The sequence below is a fragment of the Drosophila yakuba genome, chromosome 2R (genome assembly GCF_016746365.2).
Source record: "Drosophila yakuba strain Tai18E2 chromosome 2R, Prin_Dyak_Tai18E2_2.1, whole genome shotgun sequence".
Taxonomy (NCBI): domain Eukaryota; kingdom Metazoa; phylum Arthropoda; class Insecta; order Diptera; family Drosophilidae; genus Drosophila; species Drosophila yakuba.
Window position 1 is genome coordinate 17591209 of NC_052528.2, and position 22996 is coordinate 17614204.

At 40.5% G+C, this 22996-nt stretch overlaps 2 protein-coding genes and 1 long non-coding RNA gene across 3 annotated transcripts; all 3 read right to left on the reverse strand.

Annotated features, from left to right (window-relative positions):
* Positions 1 to 837: 837 nt before the first annotated feature.
* LOC26534962 (bomanin Short 1) lies at positions 838 to 1275 on the reverse strand. Its single transcript, XM_015195639.3, has 2 exons — positions 1102 to 1275; positions 838 to 1033 (listed from the first exon to the last, which is right to left on the reverse strand). The coding sequence occupies exons 1-2, from the start codon at positions 1157 to 1159 to the stop codon at positions 957 to 959; spliced, it is 135 nt and encodes a 44-aa protein (XP_015051125.1). The 5' UTR covers positions 1160 to 1275; the 3' UTR covers positions 838 to 956.
* Positions 1276 to 1994: 719 nt separating this feature from the next.
* Positions 1995 to 2951, reverse strand: LOC26535396 (bomanin Short 1). Its single transcript, XM_015195641.3, has 2 exons — positions 2500 to 2951; positions 1995 to 2437 (listed from the first exon to the last, which is right to left on the reverse strand). Exons 1-2 carry the CDS (start codon positions 2555 to 2557, stop codon positions 2358 to 2360), a joined length of 138 nt encoding a protein of 45 aa, XP_015051127.1. The 5' UTR covers positions 2558 to 2951; the 3' UTR covers positions 1995 to 2357.
* A 2060-nt stretch (positions 2952 to 5011) lies between these two features.
* LOC120321122 lies at positions 5012 to 22672 on the reverse strand. Its single transcript, XR_005560689.1, has 4 exons — positions 15229 to 22672; positions 6611 to 7301; positions 6420 to 6502; positions 5012 to 5710 (listed from the first exon to the last, which is right to left on the reverse strand). It is a non-coding gene; the product is annotated as an uncharacterized LOC120321122 (long non-coding RNA).
* Positions 22673 to 22996: the final 324 nt, after the last annotated feature.

Sequence of the window (22996 nt, forward strand, 5' to 3'; positions counted from 1 at the left end):
TCTTCTCAATTGTAGCAGCGATGAAGTGGTTTTCGATTTTGGTTCCTCTACTGGCGTTCATTTCCCTCGTCGAATTTGGATATGCCCGTATGTTCTATATGTAAGCTTTACTTTTCCGAATCTCCTTTCTAATATATTATATCATTTTAGAAACATTAAGCATAGCTGGTATCAAAAGAGATGGGTTTTGGTTTGATAGTAATACATACCAATGGAGATACGCCCGTAAGTTCTATTCTTAAACTTCATCCTTTCGAATCTCCTCTGTAATACATACTTATATTTTAGCAACTGTTTCCCTAACTACTATCTCAAATAACAACATCAACGTTCCCGGGGACTGCCATGGCTGCCAGATATACACGAACAAAGACTGGTCTATTTTATCAAGGGACGTTAAGGTATATACATAGATGAAATATAATTTTAAGTATTAACTTGTGCGAATAAAATAAAAAGAAATAACCACTATCTATCCTTGGTTGTGACTCTCCTGGCTTCTAGTACAAAGCAAATGGGAATACTTCCCTTCTTATTATAAATTCCCCCAACGCTTAACCAGGTGCTCTGGGCGGTCCATTCCGGCGACCTGCAGATTTAAAATTATGATTTTGGGGCTTATAATCTTATTTACCTATAATTTATAAGTAACAGTATCTGATACCCGTAACATAGCTTTTGGAAGTGCGAAGGAGAAATTTGTATATTGACAGTTTTTGGCGAGGCAATATATAATATATATACTAGAAAGATCTGAAAATTTGTTTAAAACTTTAGTATTGATTTTTTGTTCTGATTAGTTTGTAGCTACACACAATTAAAAGTCGTTATGTTTTCTTTTCTAGTGCGAAGGGAAGTAAATACCTCTCTTTTCATGTATTTATTTGTTTGCCATAAATGGTTACAACTATTGTGTTTCAGTTCGAAGTTTTCTCAATCCATAGGCAAGAATCTTCCTACTTGCCATTGTTGATGGTGCAACCTTCGCAGGAGCCGTTGATGATGAGTTGTTGATCGGGCGACAGTGGAACAGCTGGCAAACAAAAATTCAATAGTTTAATAATTATAATTATAAACCTAATATGAAATAGTTTTACTCACCGTTGGCAACAGCCAGCAGACCGAGTACGAAGACGGTGACGACGGAGAAGAATTTCATATTTGTTCTTGATTCGATTGAGATGAACTGATGATTTCGGCTAGTGGAACCGCCACTTATATAGCCGACCGTCGGATCGAAAAGCCACGCTTATCAGTGATAAGCCACGCATTATGGGAAAGTTTTTGGTGACTTCTGAAAAACCCTGCCAAGAGTTATCTGTGGTAAATGCTAAACCTATTCACCTTTGGTTGTGCCTCTTCTGCCTTTTGGCTTCCAGAACAAAAGCAAATTACTCACGTGCTTTTCTCTGCCGAGATAAATAGTTATAGCTGTATAAGTAGTGCTGCAATTAAGGGATCACATTCATTGATTCCTCTCAATTGTCACACCGATGAATTGTTTTTTTGATTTTGGTTCTACTACTGGCGCTCATTTCCCTCGTCGAATTCGGATATGCCCGTAAGTTCTATCTGTAAACTTTATTCATCTGAATCTCCGTTGTAATATCTGATATTTTTTAAGGAACAATTCACGAGATTTCCATTAGAAATGGTGACTCAGGATCTGGCATAACCACCATCGATCCCAGAGGCTATCCCGGAACCCTGGTTCGCAACAGCGATGGCCTCGGATGTAATTAAATCTGTAAATTATTGAAATAATAAGAAGTACTCTATATTTTGGCAAATTATATACATCCTTATAATAGATTTTTTAGAAAGGAGGACTTGATGAATTTTTTGCTTTTTTATTACAACTGCATAAAGGCATTTTAGATTCTACGGTTTATTTAATTACAAATCTCTATTTCCCACCGCGAACATTGCAGTTTACACAATTGCCATTGATGATAACATTTCCCGGATCGGGTGACAGCGGAACAGCTTCAAAATAAGATGATTTTTTATTCTTTTATTTTTAAGATTCTACACACCTTTGGATAAGGACAGGACACCAAGCATAATGGTGATGACTATAAAGAATCTCATATTGATTTTTATTAAATAGATCCGATCGATAGTAAAATCGGAGAATCGGAGTGACTCAAGTGCAGTAGGAGATGAGAGCATTGATTGAGAGACAAATAAAACGCAAAATAAAACTGTTTTTTTTCTATTGCGAAAGGAAGTAAATTCCTTTCTTTTTATGTATTTGTTATTTTGGCATTATAAATTCTATGTGTGACTTCAGCATAAATGATTACAACTATTGAGCTTCAGTTTGAAGATTTCTCAATCCATGGGCAAGAATCTTCCTACTTGCCATTGTCGATGTTGCAACTTTCGCAGGGGCCGTTGATGATTATGTTTCCTGAATCGGGCGAAAGTGGAACAGCTGACAAACAAAAATTCATTAGTTTAATAATTATAAATTTAATATGAAATAGTTATACTCACCGTTGGCCGCAGCCAGCAGACCGAGTACGAAGACGGTGACGACGGAGAAGAATTTCATATTTGTTCTTGATTCGATTGAGATGAACTGATGATTTCGGCTAGTGGAACCGCCACTTATATAGCCGACCGTCGGATTGAAAAACCACGCTTATCAGTGATAAGCCACGCATTTTGGGAAGTTTTTGGTGATTGGGGACTTTTAGAAAACCCTGCCAAGAGTTATCTGGGGTGAATCCTAAACCTATTTACTTTTGGTTGTGCCTCTTCTGCCTTTTGGCTTCCAGAACAAAACGTGGGTTTTACTGCCGAGATAAGGAGTTATAGTTGTATAAGTAGTGCTGCAATTGAGGGATCACATTCATCGTTTCTTCCCAATGAAGTGGTTTTCGATTTGGACAGCTACTGGCGCTTATTTCTATCGTCGAATTGGGATATGCCGGTGGCATATTGTATATGCACTATATATTCATATATACTATAATATTTACTTTATATGCACCCGAAGTTTTTAGTTTTATATCAATGGAATGGTAAATGTATGTGTCATCTAAATTTATTTATTTTAATTAAATTACCTCAATCCCAAAGACTGAATATTATGTATTAACTTGTGCACATAAAAAATAAGAGATAACCATTATGCTAAAGTGTCACCGATTTTCTGTTTAAAAATCTCCTTTTAAAAAGTGAAAGACAGGAGCTTAAGGCATTGTTCTTTGTGTCCTGGCTGCTTCAGTGTACTAAATTAATAATGGCCAAATTGCAATGTTCTCGTAAATTTGTCGTAAACTCAAGACTGGATCGTAAATCATTTCTGGGGGTCCCGAGGAAAGTTCCGTTTTGGCTTCTGTTTTATGCCTCATTGGTGGAAATATTTCAACAAAAAGGCATAAAAATTGCCATCATATTTGGCTTTACCCGGAACCATGCCTTTCGAACACGTGTTTTTCTCGTTTTTCCTTGCGGCAAAGGCATTTCCACGAACCGCTTTCCGCGTGTCCTGTTTCCTGTGTCCTGTGACCCGTGTCCTTTGTGAGATGTTTTATTGCCAAAGAAAACCGAGCGAAGGCAAACCGCTGTGCGCCTGTAAATGACTCCCCAGGCACCTTTATATTGACTCGTAAAATTGCGACATTTAGTTGTATGTGAGTGTTGTTTGTGTGTGTGTGTGGGAAGGGGGGGAGTGGGTGGTGAGTGGCAAACAATCCAATCCCTAACCGACTTTTTCGGCCTGTTTTTTTGAGGTAGAAAGTCACGGTTTTCTGATGGGTTTCTCAATGCTTTAAATTTGATTTTTATTTGCTCAGACCGTTGTTACCGGCAAACGATTTTTTTATCGGGCACAGAAACTCTTCGTCCTTCTAGTCTTTGATTTAATTCAGCGGAAATTGAGTTTTGGCTAGAACGAAATTGGTGCGCAAAAATATCAAGTGGAGCATGAAAGGAATCAAACACTTGATAGATCTTTGCCACTCCCTTTGTCCGTAATATGAATGTTTTTCTTTTTGCAGGAGCTTTGATTAATTTCGTTTTCGAGGTATGAAAAATTTAATTGAATTTTTCAAGTGTGCAACCGATAAGGACTCAATTTTTAATAATTACATTCATTTCGCCCGTTTGTTCGTTTTGCTTGCCGACGGCACATTGCGCATACGCACAGTTGCACATGCACATTTTTCGTACGCGTTTTCATTCCTTTATTTGAATGATTTTTAATATCAGCACACCGACTGAAAGTGGCTTTGCATCATGACTTTTTCCATAATTATAGCGATTTGATGATGAACAATTTTTTAATGCTTTGTACTACCAATTGTTTATATTCCCTCAACGTTCTTCTGTATGCAATGGAATGTTTGCGTTGATACGAAATCGTAGCGTAAATATTAAATGTCATAAACCCTATAATATTTACACTGATCAACTTTTTCATGTGTGTTAAAAAAAAGATAATATGCAATAACATGCTCTTACGTAGTTTAGCTTCACCCAACGAAATACCATTTTCTCATTTATTCCAGCAAATGTCATTGCAACCTAATTACGCACATCGAACTTCCTCCCCATGAGAAAATCAAATTTTGTCAAACACAGAATGTGCCCGAAACTTTTCGGCCGGATTCGAGGAGCAGGACATGTGGCCAGCAATACCACTGAAGGGGGTCGGTAAACAATTGCCCAGCCACGCCCCTGAGGCAGCCCATCGCAATTTCCACATCCACCAAGAGTACCACCGCCACCACCACCATCACCACCATCACCACCATCACCACCATCACCACCATCACCACCATCACCATCATCACCGACACCACCCTCCCAAGGCCGATCAACTGGTCATTCAATTTTGCAGGACCACCGCCCTTGGGCGCCTGCATTATGCAGCTTACCTCGGACTGATTTCATTTTCGTAATTACCTCACCGACTCGCAGAACGCCCCAAAACGCCCCCACTTCTCTGCAGGCTGCTGCAGTGAGAGAAAATCCCATGTATTCACAAGCAGTTTCAACATTTATATGTCCCTTAATATAATATATTTGATTAGTCGCAGTATTTCTTATTGCAAGAGGAAGTGTGTTATTACTTGTTTCAGGTCATTCGTAGATAACAAAGTAATATGCTAAAATACATTTTATCCAGAACTTATGAACATTTTTTTTGTAATATTTATTTTTTATGTTAATCTATGAGTTTAAGCTCAAAAACTATTCAATAAAAGTGATAAGCAGATAACTAACCATGCATATCTAGCTTGGGTTATTAAACGTATGTATTTTTACATATTTTTCAACAGCAATTATTTCGCTCAGTGTCCGGTTACCCTTTGGGTTATCGACAGGTGGCGCACAGAGGGCTTGTGCTCATTGGAGCTGGCTTAACGAGTTGATTAAATGCTGTAATTGATGAAATTGCGAATTGGAGGGATGCAAAGGTGTAAATGATCGGCTTGGAATGCCGCCTGGATAAACATGTCATTGTCGTTAGACGATGCCGGTCGATTGGTTCAGCTGCAAAGTGATTTCGAATGGGCCCAGCCATCATCCCATCCACTCATCCATCCATCCACCCATCCACCCATCCGACTGTCCAGCGAACCCATGTCTCCTGCTCCTCATTGGCCATCATCAGTGGGCATCAATCAGAGTAGCGCCGGGAATGCGAGCGTATTCATTTCATAAATATTTGCGGCAAGGGTCGTGGCACAACCGACTGCATAAAATGGTCGCAAAAAAAGGCAAACGAGAAAGGTCGGGATAAAAAATGATTTAAAAATTGAAAGGATTATGGGTGAGCGGCAACGGAGCGCGTTAATGTTGATGCTCGGATACTTGGATGCTTGAATGTTTGGATGTTCGGATGACGGGATGGTGGAATGGTTGGATGGGTTCCCTTGGGTCGTATGCTGGGGACTTGGGGATGGGTCTGCTGGTATGTGGCTGGTGTCGCTGTCAGTCAAACAAAACAGGACTGAAACTGAAATCAACGAGTATGCCAAACGGGCTTGCTTTTGTTGGCCAACAATATAATTTGAACAGGAATGAAAAATAAACGAGCCGCACGAGATGTGATTTTTTTTCGACACAGACAGAACAACAAACACAATAAGGAAAACAAAAAAATAAAAGGAACATAAAGCGTGCTGTTTTGGTATAAATCAAACGAAATATGTGAACAAAATGGTTTTTTATTTCGATTCGTGAAACCGGAATAGACATACAAAATGTGTGGACAAGCACGGTGGCAGCTAAATGAATAAAAATTACTTATAAAATCTTTAAACATGAATTGGTTTGTAATTAGTAATAAAAGAATTGTTTCAAATTATTATTATTCCCTATTATTGTTCGTGAAATACACATAACTTATATTTTATTTTATAAGAGAGCATCCACTGTACTTACCATTCCATTTTCATTACCTTTCTATTTGTCCTGCCCAATCCTTCCCCTCTGCCAGCCACTGTGCAGTGACGCCTTTTATTTGAACACTAAAACAAAGACACTGAAAACAAATTTGTTATTTTGTACTTAGGAAATAAAAATGTTTGAAAGCAAGTTACTAGAACGTGTTATTGGTTAACTAAAGCATGTCTTAGTCGGATTTTTATACCTGAAAGTGGGCACAATATTTATGGAACTGCAGCTCCTGAATTTTTCGCCGTGTATCCACATGGGTGGACTTTCCTTCGACATTGTGTGCATCCTTATCCCTTGGAACGGACAACTTCTACGGCTGCTGCTGGCAGTTTGCACAACGATAAATGTTATAACTGAGCTGGGGATTTGCAGCTACTGTTCGCTCGGTAGCTCGGGATTTTGGGAGTTTGGGAGTGGAACAGCTGGCGCTTTTTGGCCTGGTCTTGGTCTTGGAGTTGGACTTGGACTTGGATGGGCAAAACTCAATTTATTGTCGGTGGCCGCAAGCAGAGAGAGACTGCCCCTTACACTTGCACCCCTCGCATAAAGCTCCCCGCCAGGACATTATCCATCTATCACATTTTGTGTAGCTCTCTGCTCTCTTTCATCTGCGCCTGTGGCTGTGTTTGTTCGGCTGGCATTTTCACATTTCCACATTTCCCTCGTCTCCACATTTCCACTTTGCTTCAGCATCACCGACGTCGGCAGGACTTTATGATGTCCATTCTCGCTTTTCGGCGTTGACTGCTGAAAATTGAAAATCATAATCGCATCAACTTTCTGCACCGAAAACTTTCCCCACTGCCTGTGAAAAGTTCCCAAAATTTCTCTGCGACTTTCACCCTCTTATTCCCGAATGTAGGCAGTGCACAAAAGTCTGAATGCTAGAAAGATAATTTGTTGAGATTAGTTTTACAACACAATGCGTGGGTATGCGGTACGAGTATGTGGCATGTGGCATGTGAATATATATATATATGTTTGTGTGTGTGTGTCCTCCTTGCCGCTGCTGTGTGTCTTGGTTAACCTTTGCTCATTGTGGTTGCCTTTTATAAGACAAACCGACAAGCAAACGTCGACTGTGGCTCTGACCAACTTTCGTGCATATAAATTATGTGCAAGTTGATTATAAAACAATGCAAAACTGCCCCAAAAGTTTTTAGCTCAAGTTGACGTTGACTTTGATAGTTTGCCCTGGACCCGCTGAGAGCCACGTTTTCCCAGTGGTTCAGTGGGTGGCACAAATGAAATGGGGGTGGCTCACGAGGCGGCTTACAAAACGGGGTTGGTTTATATTTCACAGAAAATCCATGGTGATGGAATATCTTTTGTGAATGGAAAAAGGGGAAATATAGTGATTTCCCTTTCAAGACTATTTATTTGGTGAATGCTGTCACTCCTTTTGATTCCACTTTAATTCAATTTGCGAAAGCCATTCAAGGACTTCTACTTACAAAGGCTAAACTTGACTTTCTTTAAGGCTGTCTCAGTCTTATAACTTCATTTAGAAGTATACGTATCTATATATTCATGACTAGCTACTCAAGTTTGTAAACAATACAAAGGAAAGCTTACTGCTCGCAGTGTTTAAGAAAGAGATACTTTACGTTAACTAAAAGTTGCTGGCACCACCTATCACGTTGCCATCTCTGTGTGGCCAATCAGTAGCCAGCAGTGTGTTTTCTACACTAAGTGGTGCTAGCCCCCCTTCCCCCTGCCATTTCAGGTCCACCAAAGAGCTGCCCCTGCCCCAAAACCCCCGTAGAAAATTAGCGTCGCTCCGTTGGCCATAAGCCTGTCATGATGTGGCAAGTTGGCAAGTCGGTGCGTCTGCCTGCCACAGAACTTGTGGTCTGCTTTGTGCCATGTAATTGTTGATTTTATGCGTACGCCTGGCCATTAACGTGTTGCCCCAAGCCCCCCTACCCTCCCCCCTAGCCTCAAGCCAAAAGCCCCAATCGAAAAGCCCCCAAGACCGCCGAGCTGTTGGCCGTGAAAAGCGAAGCGGCAATTAGGCCAGTCACAACTAGCGTGTCCACTGCCATCAAGTTCGGGGATGCGGATGAGGTGGGAAAATTATTGTATCGGATGTGTAAATTTGAGCAGACCATTTCCAGTTATTCCTGCACACGACGGTTGGAATGCAAAGCTACAATTTGCTACAAATGTCAGATATAAGTGTAGCCACTTACACGTGTAGGCCAAAGTGAAAAGAACAGTTGCAACTACAAGTTTAATGCATCGAATTATATGCTGTATACTTAATATTTCAGTATAAAATTACACACTGTATAATTAATATTTAAATTTAGAATTACACACCCTATATTTAATATTTAAATTTTCAAGCTCGAATTCAAGCTTGCTTATGTATGTTCCAATGTTGTAGATACTAGTAATAGCTCTTGTTATATTATATTTCAAAAGACCTTACACAGCACCAAATAAAATCTGTATTTTGACAAATATCTCATAGATATACGCTTATTCAGCTCAATGTATCATCCTTCAACCAGCACAAGTATTTATAGCCGGTGTCAAGCCCTTAGTTTGCGCCAGTTTTGAGCATCATCAACATCAGTGTCATAAAATTAACATTAAAGTGGCAAAGGGATCATAAAAATAAAAATGAAATCAACGTATTAACTACACAATACACACACACACAATCATACTTACAACCCCGCAGTCACCCAAACCATTAGGCCGACGAGGGGCGTGAAGGGGGGAAACACAAGGATAAGCTGGGCTCACGCCACATGGAAAATGGAAAAGGCAACGAAATAAAATCAATTCAAATAAAAAGCATAAATACGACCACAGGAAATGAAAATGACGACGATGACTGCGGCAGAGCAGCCCAAGGGTGCGTGCCCAAGAAGGACGGCGAGCGGGGTGGAAAGGGGGAAAAGCGAGGAAAAGCGAGGAAAAGCGAGGAAAAGCGGGAAAAGAGGGGTGGAGCTGGTGGGCGGGCAAACATGTAAGCGCACATTTTACGGCACAAGCATTTTCGCTTAATAAAATGTTAAGTGGGGGAGAAAAAGCGACAGACAAAAAGCAGCGACAGTTGATGAAGGGCAAAGGGAAAGCCAGGGGTGGATATGGGTGGTTGGGTGGCCGAGTGGGTGAGTGGTTGAGGTGGGTGGGTGGCTGGTCCGATGGCCGGGTGGTTGGGTGGTTTGGGTGGTATGGGAAACCCATCCAAAGGACAGACCAACTGACGAAATGACTGACAGTCGCCGGGGGGGAGAAGTCGAGTCTGGCAGAGGCAGAGTCGTAAAATTATATTTACAACACAAACAAAGCTGTCGACAAGGCGTGGCAGCAGGGGGCGGCGTTCGTTGGCCAGAGGGCAAGGGGCAGAGGGGCGGTGCAAAAGGACGATGAAGCTCAGCACAATGATAAGCATGAAGCGGATGAGAGACGCACACAGTGCGAAATACTAGGATTCAAAAATTAATGAACATTTTCTAAGCTCAAGTAACTTGCAATAAAATTTGTTTACTTTTTTAAAAAATTATATAAATTTATTTTGAAAAACTAAACCGAAGCTTAGAAGGAAATTATTAGGTGCTTCAGCATTATTTTGAATTGAAAAAATGTGGAGTAGCACTCAAAAACATATTGATAATAAATATTTAATAACCAACTCCCTCGTTAAGTATAAACCACATATTGAGCGGTTTTATGGGCATTCAAATTTCTCGCAATGCAAGCACAGATAAAACGAAAGAGACAGCAGTGTGCAGAGCGAAAGAGAGGGAGAAGGTAGCGCCAGCAAAAAGGACGACGCTTTGGTCGGTCCCTCGCTTCGTTTGCTTTCACCCGGAGAAAGGGAGAAGCGCAGGGAATGGAATGGAAAGGAGAGAGGACGAGAAGAAAAGCTGGGGCGAACAATTTCCCGCACTCAAAAAATAACAATGGCGCGTTGAAAATATCCGCTTCCGTTCAGAAAGCTACCAAAGGGAAAATACCCAAGCAGAAAGAGACGGCGTCCGAAAAAAAAGAGGGACGGCGAAAAAACAGAGATAGAGCGATGGAGATAGAGTCGTGGCAGCTGGGAATTTTTGGCGGGGGTTTTTCAGCGGGAGCGAATTCGAGGGTGTGCACGTCACACTCCAAGAATTTAATTCAATTTGAGCACAATGAAATCATATTTTGCAACAAAATGTGGCAAAAACGGGGAATGGGCACTGTCAAAATCACAGAGCGCAACGCTTTTCATTTCGTTTTTCACATTTTCCACCCGTCCGTCCATCGGAGTGACCGGCTCAAGGATGAGTTTTTGTTCCGAATATGTTGGCATTAATATTTATTTATCCGCCAGCTGAAGTGGCGCCCTTTTATTATTCATACAGTGTCCTTGGCGGGTGGGAGAGGAGGAGGAAGGTGGCGGTCTTGTTTAAATAGCGCATAAAATAATAATGGCTTCATTAGCATTCCCATTCGAATTCTATTTATTTGCCCAACTTTTCAACGCACATAATTACATAATTTGCTCGGTGCGGGCGGCAGGATATACAATGTAGATATACATACATATGCATTTACGAGAATGTATGGCTCAATCGATGTGCAACATTTTTGGCCAGCAACGCATACAAACAAACGCCCCTTGGGGATTATTTTCATTTTGGGCAGGCAACACACTACAGTGACTGGCAGCAAATTGCCAATTTAATTTTGTTTAAAAGTGTGTCTTCAAATATTTATTTGGTACAACCTTAAGGTGAAAATAATGTCCCAAAAAATAATGATTATTATAAGTAATATGAATGTAATATTCTAATAGTAGAGATGGTGTAGAGTAGGCAACATTTTGTGCCCGCAAGTGTAGCAGGATTTGTGAGGCTTTTTGAGGTCCTCTCGTCCTTTGGCCAGGCACTGAGCCGTAAACTGAGGGCATCCACTGGCAACGGACCATTCCGGAGTGAAATATTGCCAGCATTGACAAATGTTGTTTGCCTGAGCACCCTTGGGCCCAGGACGTGCGTGTCCTTCCCGCACACACACCCCCCTTTCTCGGCGCCCACTTCCTGAACTGTGTCCTGTGTTTGTGTGTCAGCAATAAAATGAAAAATATTTGAACTCTTGCAAAAAGCGCACAAGGATATCAATTCCCCAAATGCCTTCGATGTGAGTGTGCGTGCATAGTCAAATCCAACTAGAAATCACAATCACAGCAATAAAATTGAGAGAGCGTGCACGAATGCCAATGGAAAAACAAGGAGCAAACACTTTGCCCAAGTATATTTGGTTGCAGCAGCACAAACAAGTTTTCCGGCAAAGGAAATGCCAGCGAAAAGCGTCGAAGCCGTCTTCGCTCGCCAGGAAAAGGATGAAAATATTATGAAACAGGGCTGGATTTAAAGAGGAGCCGATAAGGTTACTAACAAAATCATGGCTACAATATGTATTTTAAAGGGATTTTAAGGATTCCATATTTAGATGATATCATTGGGCAACAGAGAACAGTGCACATGGCTCCTAAAAGGCGACTGCAAATTTATTACGCATCACGCCTATAAGTAGGCAACACTTATTTCGGTAATTGTGGTGCAAATGCATGCAATTATTTCTTGGCATTTCAAATGTAACAAACAGCCTAATTAAGCAAATATTTGAACAAATATAATTGTACCAGCCTAGACTAGGCGCTCCTGATCAGAAACTTAGGCAAAGTGGAATTTATTTGTCTTTTGCTTCGACGAGTGCCAAAGGCAACATTCAAAATGCTGATGACGAATTGAAAATGCCCATGCTCTGCTTTTCTCCCTAAATATGTAAATCTATACATATGTATGTATGTATGTATATTTATACATAATAACCATAATAATAAGCCGGTGGCACAGGAAGGCGAGAGTTACCACTGTCAAAGTTACACAAAGGTCAAATGGAACATTATGGCTTTATTTTGCGCCTAATAAATCTCATTATGTCATTATATGCTACTCCCCCAACCACCGCCCACCAACAAAAAAGAAGAAACAAGGAGAAAACGGTCGCAGGACGAGGAGGCGGTGAAGGTGGCGGTGGCGGTGAGGTGTGTGCGTGTGTTTGCCAGCGTGCGTGTGGTGAGAAGGTGAAAGACAATAAGAAGGAGCAAACGGAAAGGAAGAACAACTACAACAAAAGGCAACTGACTATAGGCGAACGACATGCCAATCAGTAATCAATCCTCAGGACCCCACCAAAAACAATTTGCAGAGGCATAGCAATAACAAGAGCAACAAACGCAATAACACAAACAACAACAGCGGACAAGTGAGAGACCACACGACGGCACTGTAAACAAATTGGAAAGAGATGAACATACGTAACTGCGCAATATATATATATGTCATATGCAATATGGCGTCGGCAGAGCAAGAGAGCGGGAGAGCACACTAAAGAGCGCACGAGCGAGAGCGAAAAAGCCGCCATTAAAGAAATGCCGCTCAGAGGCCGTTTGTGTATGTGCATGGGAATGCCAGTGTGTGCGATGTAAGGAGTGAATGTGTGTGTAGAAAATGCCGCAGGGTTGTCAGGCCGCTAAAAATATTAAAAAGTATATTACGTTTATTATTAGCAATTGGCAACTTTATTGCGTATTCAGTGTTTGAAATTGACGTAGTAATATTGGAGAAGCTATCTTATAAATACAACAACCCTTTTAAAACAAAATAATGAGTAAAATGTATTTGTTATTTTCCTACATATACCCGACAACCCTGCGCGTTGCTAGCCAACTCTCGCCTCTCAATTTATGCGCTTTTGTACGCGTTGCTCCTTCGGTTCGTTCGGACAGCACGGATAAAACGCTGTCGCCAAACAAAAACATAAAAAACACTGAGCGGATCAGGTTCTATCTTTAATTAACAAAAACAACAACCTAAAAACAACAAGAAAGAAGGACTAGGGTCTGTGGAAAAGAAGTAAGCAAAGCTGTTCCTTAGTGTGATTTTCTCATGTGCATTTAATTTAATTCAACTCGACAACAAAATAAAAAGTGTTGTTGGCCTCTCGCTCTCCGGTCGTACCGCGTATCTGTGTGTGCGTGATTTAGTGTTTCGTCGCGTTTTAAGCAATTAACCCAAAGCAACGTAGCAATGCCAAAAACGCATTAAAAATTATTACTCGTCGCTGTCTGTCATTCACAACAGAAAAAAAAAGAAAAGAGAAGAGTAACAACAGCAACGAGGAGAAGAAGGAGGAGAGCGACAATCATACACAAGTGCTATTTGCCGCTACTCATAAAACAAATTACCCACTTGGGCCTGACTTGTGCGTGCGTTTGTATGTGTATCTCTGTGTGTTAAAAGAGCAGCGTAATCATCATCACCAAAAAAGAAAAAAAGGAAAAGAAAACTACTAAAAAGTAGTAGTAAAAAAAGAAAGGAAAAGGAGACGAACCAAAATGAGAGTGTGGCACTGGCAATATGTTGCTGCCAATAACAACAACAGCAACAGAAGCTTCATCAGTTGAATAGTACCGGAATAAAATTACTATACAGCCACTGCATGTGTTTGTGTGTGTGTGTGTGTGTGTATTGCGCTCTCTCTCGCTCTCTCTGTCTCTCGCTCGCACTCCCAGCCGCTGTGTATGTGCAAAGCTTTTTTATGTTTCGCACAAACATTGCGGTAAAAGAACGCCGACAAACGACGAACTCGTCGTCGCTTTGTCGCTCTCGCCAATTTCCGCGCGTGTGCAAGGTGAAGTCGCGTCGCGTCAGTCCGTCGGTCGTTTAGTCTCTCTTCGTGTCCTCCTCCCCCGACCTCGCTCACCGTATCTCTGTCGTGCAACAACTCCCCCGTGTATTTTTTTTTTTTTGCCCCAAGCTCTGTTCACCGCCTCTCTGGCTATGCATGTACACGTGTATATGTGCGGTGGAGCAGCTTCTGTTCTGCCAAATACATATGTACATGCGGAGAGAAGGCAAAGGCAACAGAGCTTGGACACGCGCTCCCTCTCTCGCTGTCTCCCTCCCTCGCCTTACTCAAAGTGCCGTTTTTTCGTGTATTTGTAGAGAAATAAAGAAAAAACAACAACTAACCTCATAAAAAAGTTCATACATTTGTCGCAAAAAAAGAAAAATAGAAAAGAGAAGCAAATGCAAAAAGTGTCAAAGAAGTGAAAAACAAGCAAAAAAGAAGAAGCAGCAGCAAAAGAATCCAGCAGAAGCAGTGAAAAGCAGAAGGAAAAGCCAAGTTTGACTCTCTCTCTCTTTCTCGCTCTTACATAAATGGAAAATAATTCCTGAGATTGCGCTGCTAGGAAAATTTTGCGGATTTGCATTTCACCTTCCGTTAGCTCCGGGAGCTGGGAGTTTGGGAGTTTCTTTTGTGGATTATTACGCCCTCTCGCGTGCTCTCTCACTCTCACCCCCAACCCCTCCCCACGACAGTCGCTCACTGTGGGTGCGAGCAGGCCAACAAGCCAAGGAATCATCACCTGCCCATCGCCACCCACTGCTCATTGCCACCCGACCCCCGCGCCCTCTCTTCATTTTTGGATGCTGTCTATAAATCGGGAACGCGCATATCCAGAGCAGAAATTGCGACTATTTTGGATTTATAAAAAGGTAAGTTACAGTAATTAACTTATTTAATTTACATTAATTATGGGGTTCATAAGCAAATGGCCAACCTTTAGACGCAATAAAATCTCTATTGTTTAAGCTTACCCATCTCAAAGATACTCCACACTTTCTCTCTTGCTCGCACAGCACAGATAGCGGTAGCGCCAGAAAGAGAGAAATCAAGAGTGGGAACGAAAGAGCATGAGCCTAAATTGATTTCCAGTTTGATTAATTACCGCTTGCCACTTACCGCTGCCGCGTTTAACACAAGTATTTCGTGTACACATTTTTTTTCGAGCTAATGCCAATTAAGGCGTTTCAATCTAAGCCGATTTGTAATTAAATGGAGTTTTTTTGTTGTTATTTCGGGCGATTAGAAAATTGACAGGCCTGGTGGTGTGCTTGGTTTTTGTTTCTTTTTGTTTTGTTTGTTACCTTTTTGAGATTTATTGAAGTGGATTTAATTTGGGTTTTTGTTCGGCACCAATGGAATGGAATTTCGTTTTGCAAGCGTAATGTGGGAAGACAAGCGGAATTCGCGGGTCATCAAGAAGAGGGCGTTGGGGGAGGGGCAGGAGGAGGGGCGGTGGCGGTGCAGCGGGGGGCATGGGAATCGTTGTCGAAATGGAAATGCGAATCGGAATCACGCTCACCTAATGAAGCCTGCGGCGACGCGTCAAGCGAACCGAATGCCAAACAGCGCGCACGGCGAACGAGAAGCCGAACGATGAGCGATAAACAAAACGGGGGAGCGGTACGGTGCGAGGGGGGTGGGGGTGTTGGTGGGGCGACGGTGGGGAAAGGGGGAGGCACTGGGCGTGTTTTGCATTTACTCGAATTATGAAAATGAATATCGGGTTTATGAGTGTGTGTGTCCCATATGTCTGATAAAATGGAAGTGCGGAAAAGTTTAAAATTTTTCACTTATTTTCCTTTTCAAATATATCAACAATACTTCACAAAAAAGCACAATGACAACTACTTTAATAGATGGTTTTACTAAATACCTACTAGGTTTCAACTAATATAAGCTTTACTGTGCAAATCTTTCACTTCTCAACTATCCATTTGGCCATAAATTATGTGCCATAAAAAAATACATTTACTTAACGAGCATTTCGACTTCATTATTCAGCTTATCTGTGCAAATTCAAATTCTACTACTACTACTAATTCTACTACTCTACTAATTCCGGAAGCAAAATCTCCGTTGCCTTATCTGAAGCTTATTTAAATTTAAGTTTATATCGTTTGAGACAGAGCATAGGGTTGTTGTTTGCGTTTATCGTTTCGTTTTGTTTGCTCATTTTTCGATTTAATTAAGTAAACATTGCAGACGCATTTCGGGTAAACATGCCAAAAGTGTTTATTTAAACAACTGTTTAGTCATAAATGCATAGATACACTGGGCGATACACACAGCTACAGATACGCACACGCAGATACAATTAAGCGACTATTAGGCAGCGCTCTCTTGGCCCGGCCATAACACTAAAATATTTTACACAAATGGCCGGTACAAAGTAAACCGCACAAGGGGGCTTCATAGTGCCCGGGAGAAGGGTAGCATGAAGGGGGGTGGTGGAAAGGGGGTGGGGAATCTGGCTTCCAGTGGCGCACACAATCGTGACGCCAACTTAGTTACGGTCATTAGCACCAGCAGCAGCAGTAGCAGCGAACGAGCCAAACTGAACCGAGCCGAGTTTGTGTGTAGAACTGCATGTACACAGATATGGAAACGAGCCGGGGAACATGGAAGCACACTCATATTCCTACATACATACATACGTATTAATTTGTCACACTGTGCGCCGCTAAAAGTTGCCAGCCAAGTTAGTCAGCCAACCCGTCAGATACAGTTGATATTCGGCCAAAAGAACTTTAAAGTGTCACAGTGCCAACTAAGCTGGCAAGTCGAGATAAAGATAAAGAGTGTAGTACGACTTTCTTTGTTATTCTTTCACTTCCATTTTCTTATGATATATTAATACTTCTATTAAATAAGAAAATTTCAGCCTAATTGATTCAATAGAGGCACATTTTGTTGGTTTTTCGAACATACTTCACTTTGCCCAACTGTGCAGTGCCGCACTTGCCCCACGGTAACCGCAACTGCCGCAGATGGCGGCCAGCAATTGCAGCCAAGAGCCACGTTAACCGACTTTAGCCGAGAGCTCCAGCGTAATTGCCCGTCGCTCCATCTCTTTTCAGCACACATAAGCCTGCTCTTTTGCACCCACAGCAAATGTGTCAATTGGCTGACAAAATATTATACGAATATAATTACAGTGTTCATAATTTGTAGCATGTGCCCCGGCGCTGTTGTTGTTGTTGTTACTACTTTTGCTACAAAGCTTCGTACATATATTATTTATGTTCTTTTCGCTTTTAGCGAGCAGTAGTTACAGAAAAGCCATGGCAATCTGGCATTGGCCCCCGTATGCAGACATTTATATGTCCATTTGTCTGTCGAGGGGGCCAAACAAATGCCAGAGCCCCCGACTACTGGGGCCCCACCCAAAGGCAAAGCACGATTAGACTTAATTGATTTGTTCAATTTTCATAAAACGCCCCGACAGTGACAAACGTTGCTTCGTTTGCAAGTCAGTTGGTTCGTTTCCGCCCCCGACCCCTCCGTCCCGTCTGTCCGTCTGACTTTCCGCCTGTCTAACTGCCTATCTGTCCGCCCATGCGAATTAGCATCGAGCTCGAAGTTTGCAATTTCAATTTCAGCTCAGCTCGGTTCAGCTAAGTTCAATTCAGTTTCAGTTCCAGCACTGTGAAAATGGATTATATTCCGTTTTCTCAGCTCTGACAAGCAATAGTCAAGGGAATACTGTGTGCAAATTGAATTGAAACCTTTTAATTTCACTGAATTCGATTGGAATTGATTCTATTTATTTCATTTAATACAAAAAAAGAACAAGCTAGAAGCTTGTTATTTGCTTACACAATTCCCAAATGCATTATCTTATTGATAATAGAACTAAGTGGTACTTAATTTAAAACCCGTTTTATGCGCTTAGAATAAAAAGAAACCGCTGTTTAAATCTGTGATTTATTTGCACTTAACTTATTTCAGATAAGATAAGAAAAGAAAAACCAAAATTACACTAAATCATTGAGACTATATAGTAAAACTTAGTTGTAGGAAAAAATTGTTGTACTATTAATCAAATTCCTGTTATAGTTTCCGAATTATTAGGTACTAATAAAACGGGTAGAGAACTTAAATACTATGAAATCCCCAAAATTCTTCTAACATTTTCAGAACCTCAGAAATAAAGCCAAATTGTGAAACTTGTGTATATGGCTTCATCTAAATCCATTTGCTGTCATCATGACAATGGCTGAAAATGCTTGCACCACTAAATCAAGTGAAACGAACCATAAATAAGCAATTCGAACTATTAATAAATTGCATTAAATTTGCAAATTCTGAAATTTGCAAATGAGCTAAAAACAAGGGCAGCCGACACAATGGGGGTTTTTAGGGGGCTTCGCGGGGTCTCCGGGGGCTAATAACAAATAGCCGGCAATCAACAAGAGCGTCATTAAAAAAGCAAATTTCTGAACACGCTAAACACATGTAGGAAGGCAAGAACAACAATAAAACTACAACAACAGGGGCACGAAAGCGTTCAACGTTCACTAGATAATGTGGGCCAACTACAACAATACAAATAAGACAAAAAAAAAAAACAATAAAACCCCAAACAAAATACAACAACAGCTGACGATGATGCAGAGGCAAAAGGCGAGAGATACACAAATATACAAAAACTTAATTCCCATCACGAGAAACGAAGCAAATTGATTGTGATGATGTTTTTTTAAATTGACTCTGGGCCTGTGGAACGGTTGGGGTGAGGAGTAGGGGAGGGGGTCCATACACGTACACACACTTGAGCATATCGTATGTGCATGTATTGTGTATCCGTGAGATACAGTATCTATGGGTGGGCAGGGGGTGCCGCCTGCCAGCGGGTGTCGGATCGCGCAGTCAGCCATGTAAATGAATGCTTTTGATAATTAATTTATGCTGCCAGCCACAGGGCGGCCCGAACATGCAGATAAATTATATTATACTCACACACGGCCAATATCAATTTGCATATTTTTATATATTTCGCCGTTTTGGCAGATGGGCAGAGGCCAAAAATGAGACGAAATGAAAGCTCAATAAAAAACCACATTTAATGTCATTTGAACACGTTTAATTTTATGCAACATATACATGCGTATTTATTTATTCCTCGCCGCGCAAATAACTCAATTTAAACTGTGACTAGAGGGTAGGGGGTTGAGGGGCTATGCATATTCAATAAATAAGAACAATTAATTATAACGTGTAAATATAGCAATATCACATTGCGATAATCTCAATTAATATTTATTTTTTATGACACAGTATAAATAAAACGAAATGAAAACAATGCCTGATAAGCAGCCGCTGCAGGCAACGTAAACAAAAAACGAGCAAAAATCAACTGAAATTCCATTGTGCAACGGAACATTTCCTAATTACAAAATTGATGCCTTTTTCTGCTGACATAAGTGGTAGCAAACAATTATTTATTGCATTATTTTCCCTAGGCCATCAAACATGGTTCTTTATTTAAATACTGAATCAGTTCAGTTTTTATACTGAATTTTCAAATTAAAATAGAGCTCGATTGAAACATACAAAATAGTTAAACAAAACGAATATATATCATATTTATTTTAAGCTTTATTAGCCCGTGCTAATTGAGCGCACATACAAAAATTGTCTCGCAATTTGATAAACGAGCTAAAGTTTCCATAACAACAGCGGCGGGAAAAAAACCTCGTGTAGATTTTGACTTGTTTATGTCTTATCTGAGTTGATATGTTGTTAAATTGTTTTGGTTTTTTTTGTGTTTTATTCAGACACACGCGCCGACAATTTAGTGGCCAAAAATAGCGAAAAATCGAATAAATTTTAGTTGGGAAAGAGTAGAGAAATTCCGGCGCCTACAAAAATCATCTTTAGTTACGGTTGTATCTTTTCAGTCATAATCCGTGCCGAAAGGCACCACATCTATTGGTCATGCAAAGGTTTTTCAGATTTTTTTCGTGTGTCCCATAAAACTCACTCTGTGGTTTATTTGCCTAGCGGCGGATTTCAGTTGTTTTGCAAGGGAAGGGGGAGAGTAGAGAGAAATCAGAGGCGGTGTAGGTGGAGAAGTTTTGGTCTGTGAGGTTCGCAGTCCATCAAGCTGGCTCGTTTTTGGCGAGTTTATTTGTTTGACTGGCGCGTCGTCGACTTCGACTCGAGTTCTTCTTGGTTATTTATTTTTTCCCTCTAAATACCAGCTAAGCATTTGCAACCAACAACAACAGCAACAAGAACAACAATGAGAGCGCCTGCTGAGCCCAATGCTACTGAAGCTTTAACTGCTTCCTCGGCTCCGCGGCCCCTCGGCTGCCTCATATTTATTTTGATATCTTTTATGATTCTTTATTTGGCGGCTTTAGCTTCCCCGCAACGCAAATGAAACTCACAGCGAGCTGTCTTTTTTTTTTTTTTTTTTCTTCTTGATTTATTTTTCTGTGTGCAGCTCCACCGCCACTCATTTTTTGCCCCTTCGCCGCGCCTCGTCGCTGTCGCTTGGGGAAAATGTAAATAACTTTATGGTCGATATGGATGGTTTCACTGCGGAGAGGGCCCTCGACTTCTATAGTGAGTGCTCCTCCACAAAGCAGGAAAATTGTATGGAAATGTGAGAGGTTAGTTTTGTGAATAGTTAGCCAGGAATTGTGAAAACTATGTATTTACCTTCCCGATATTGACGATAATCCTGGAAAAATACTAGTTTATAATTAACTATTACCACCGCAATTGGCAGCTGCTCAGTTTCGCTCTCCGTTTTTTTGTAGACCTGAATGTATTTCGCCTTAAATAATTAAACAAACATACACCTCAAGCCCAAAAAGAAAAAAAAAACATTCCGACTGCCTGCTTAAGCTTTATGGCCATAAAAAGATTATGCCATATACATTTCTCAGTTTTTTTAAGTTTATTTTTCGTTTATCTGCTTTTTGTGTACCCACGTTTATTTTTTTTTACCATATATTTTAATTTTTTCCCTGTATTGTTGATTTTGGTTGGTTCGGTTCATTACAAAAGTTTCGCCGCAACAATATTTCATGTTTATTAATGGGGGGCTTGTCTTTTGTAAATTGTTTAATTTTCTGCGATTTTTTTGTGTAATTTACGTAAATTGCCTTTTGTATTCGGCATGATTATCGTGTACACACACATTTAGATGGATTGATGTATATAATAGTCATTATCCACATGATTATTATGGACATTTGCGTGATAATTGTAGGTATCGAGAAAAAATAAGATAGTTCGTCGCTTTCTGTCTCTTTCCATCAATAAATTGCTTAATATGACATGGCTATCTGCAGACAATTTCAGTTTTCAGCTATAGCTTTTTTCAACTTTATTTTATATTTTTTCGATTTATTTCCACTGTCGTTTTGTGGTTGCATTAAATAATTATCATAATTTATAGGCATGCAACAACAATTACGAACTCGACTGGTGGGAAAAGGGGGGCGGGATGAGGGGGGCCAACAAATTAGTTGCATTTCAATTGGCATAAACTGAAGTCGGCAGCTGTGGCTCGCTTCCAAATGATTAAGTCCAGCGAAAGAGGTATAGTACGAAAACAGGCTGAATTCCATAGACTTGCTCTATTGACAGGCGGTATCCGATGGATACACACACTTGCCACTCTTGGCACTCTTGGCTTTATTAATGAACGGCAATTTGATTTCATTTTTCCAACATCCAGTTTTGTGCTTAGCGCTAAAAGCGCCAAAAGAAACGATGGCAAGATAAACAGCATTCAAACCCGCGCTGCTCCTTCGCCTTTTCCCAGATTAATGAAGCTGGCATAAATCATGGAAAACGCTTAAAAAAATGAGATGAAAAAATGAAGAACTAAATGCGAATAAACGCGAAAATACAGAGCCATGCGGGCATGTTGGCATATTTTAGCAAATATTTATTTGGGGGCATGACAATTTCACACTCGATTGCAGGCAGTAAATCAATAAAAAAAGAAATCAACGAAATGCCAAAGAAAATTAAAAACTTTGACTTGCTTGGAACAAAAAGTCTTATTCAGCTCATCTAAAAGCTAATGGCCCCAATACACTGAAATGCAAGTAATATATCGGAGTACGAACAGGTATTAAAACAAACTCTTACAATTAGGCTCATCTGGAATGTTTTGTATAGACATAATTATATATTAAAACAGATGTTTGGGAAACCTTGCATTTTAGTACATATGATATATTAAATTTTCAATTAGATTTTACTTTAAAAACTGCGTTTTTCTTCTTGTGTGCGTTTGTACAATAAATCGCGTGCCGTTTTTAACACTTTGACGTGCACAATTGAAATTGCGAAATGGCTTTTTGCTTGTTGCGCTCTGCACACCCCTCCCCCTTCTAGCCGAACAAGCAAATTAGCTGCAACATTTTTCTTTTCCTTTGCATTTTGCAAAGTGAGAAGAAACACTTGAGGCAAAGCCAAGCAAAACGCAACGAGAAAACAAAAAAAAATAAAACGTCTAAACCGAAACAATGCCAAAAAGGCTGCGAAAACAGACACCCTTACTCGTTGGTTATTTTGTTAGCTTGTTTTTGCTGTTGGTGGTTTTTTGTTTGCCAATTGCAATTGGCTTTTAGTTATTTTTGTGTATTTTGCTTGCTATTTGCAAATCTCTATGCAGCAGGGAAAATGTGAGGTATGACTACAAAGCAATTTGCAAATAAGTTGAACAAATATTTTCTCATTTAACCCGTTTATGGTCATCAGCATTTTTCGAACTTCTTGGGGATAATCAGATACAGATACAGTTACGGATATGGAGTACACTTTGTATTTGCTATTCTGTGAAAGCAAATAAAATACATTTTCTATCTGTCTATCTCATTTCGCACTAATAAATTTACAGACTGCCACACGAGAAACG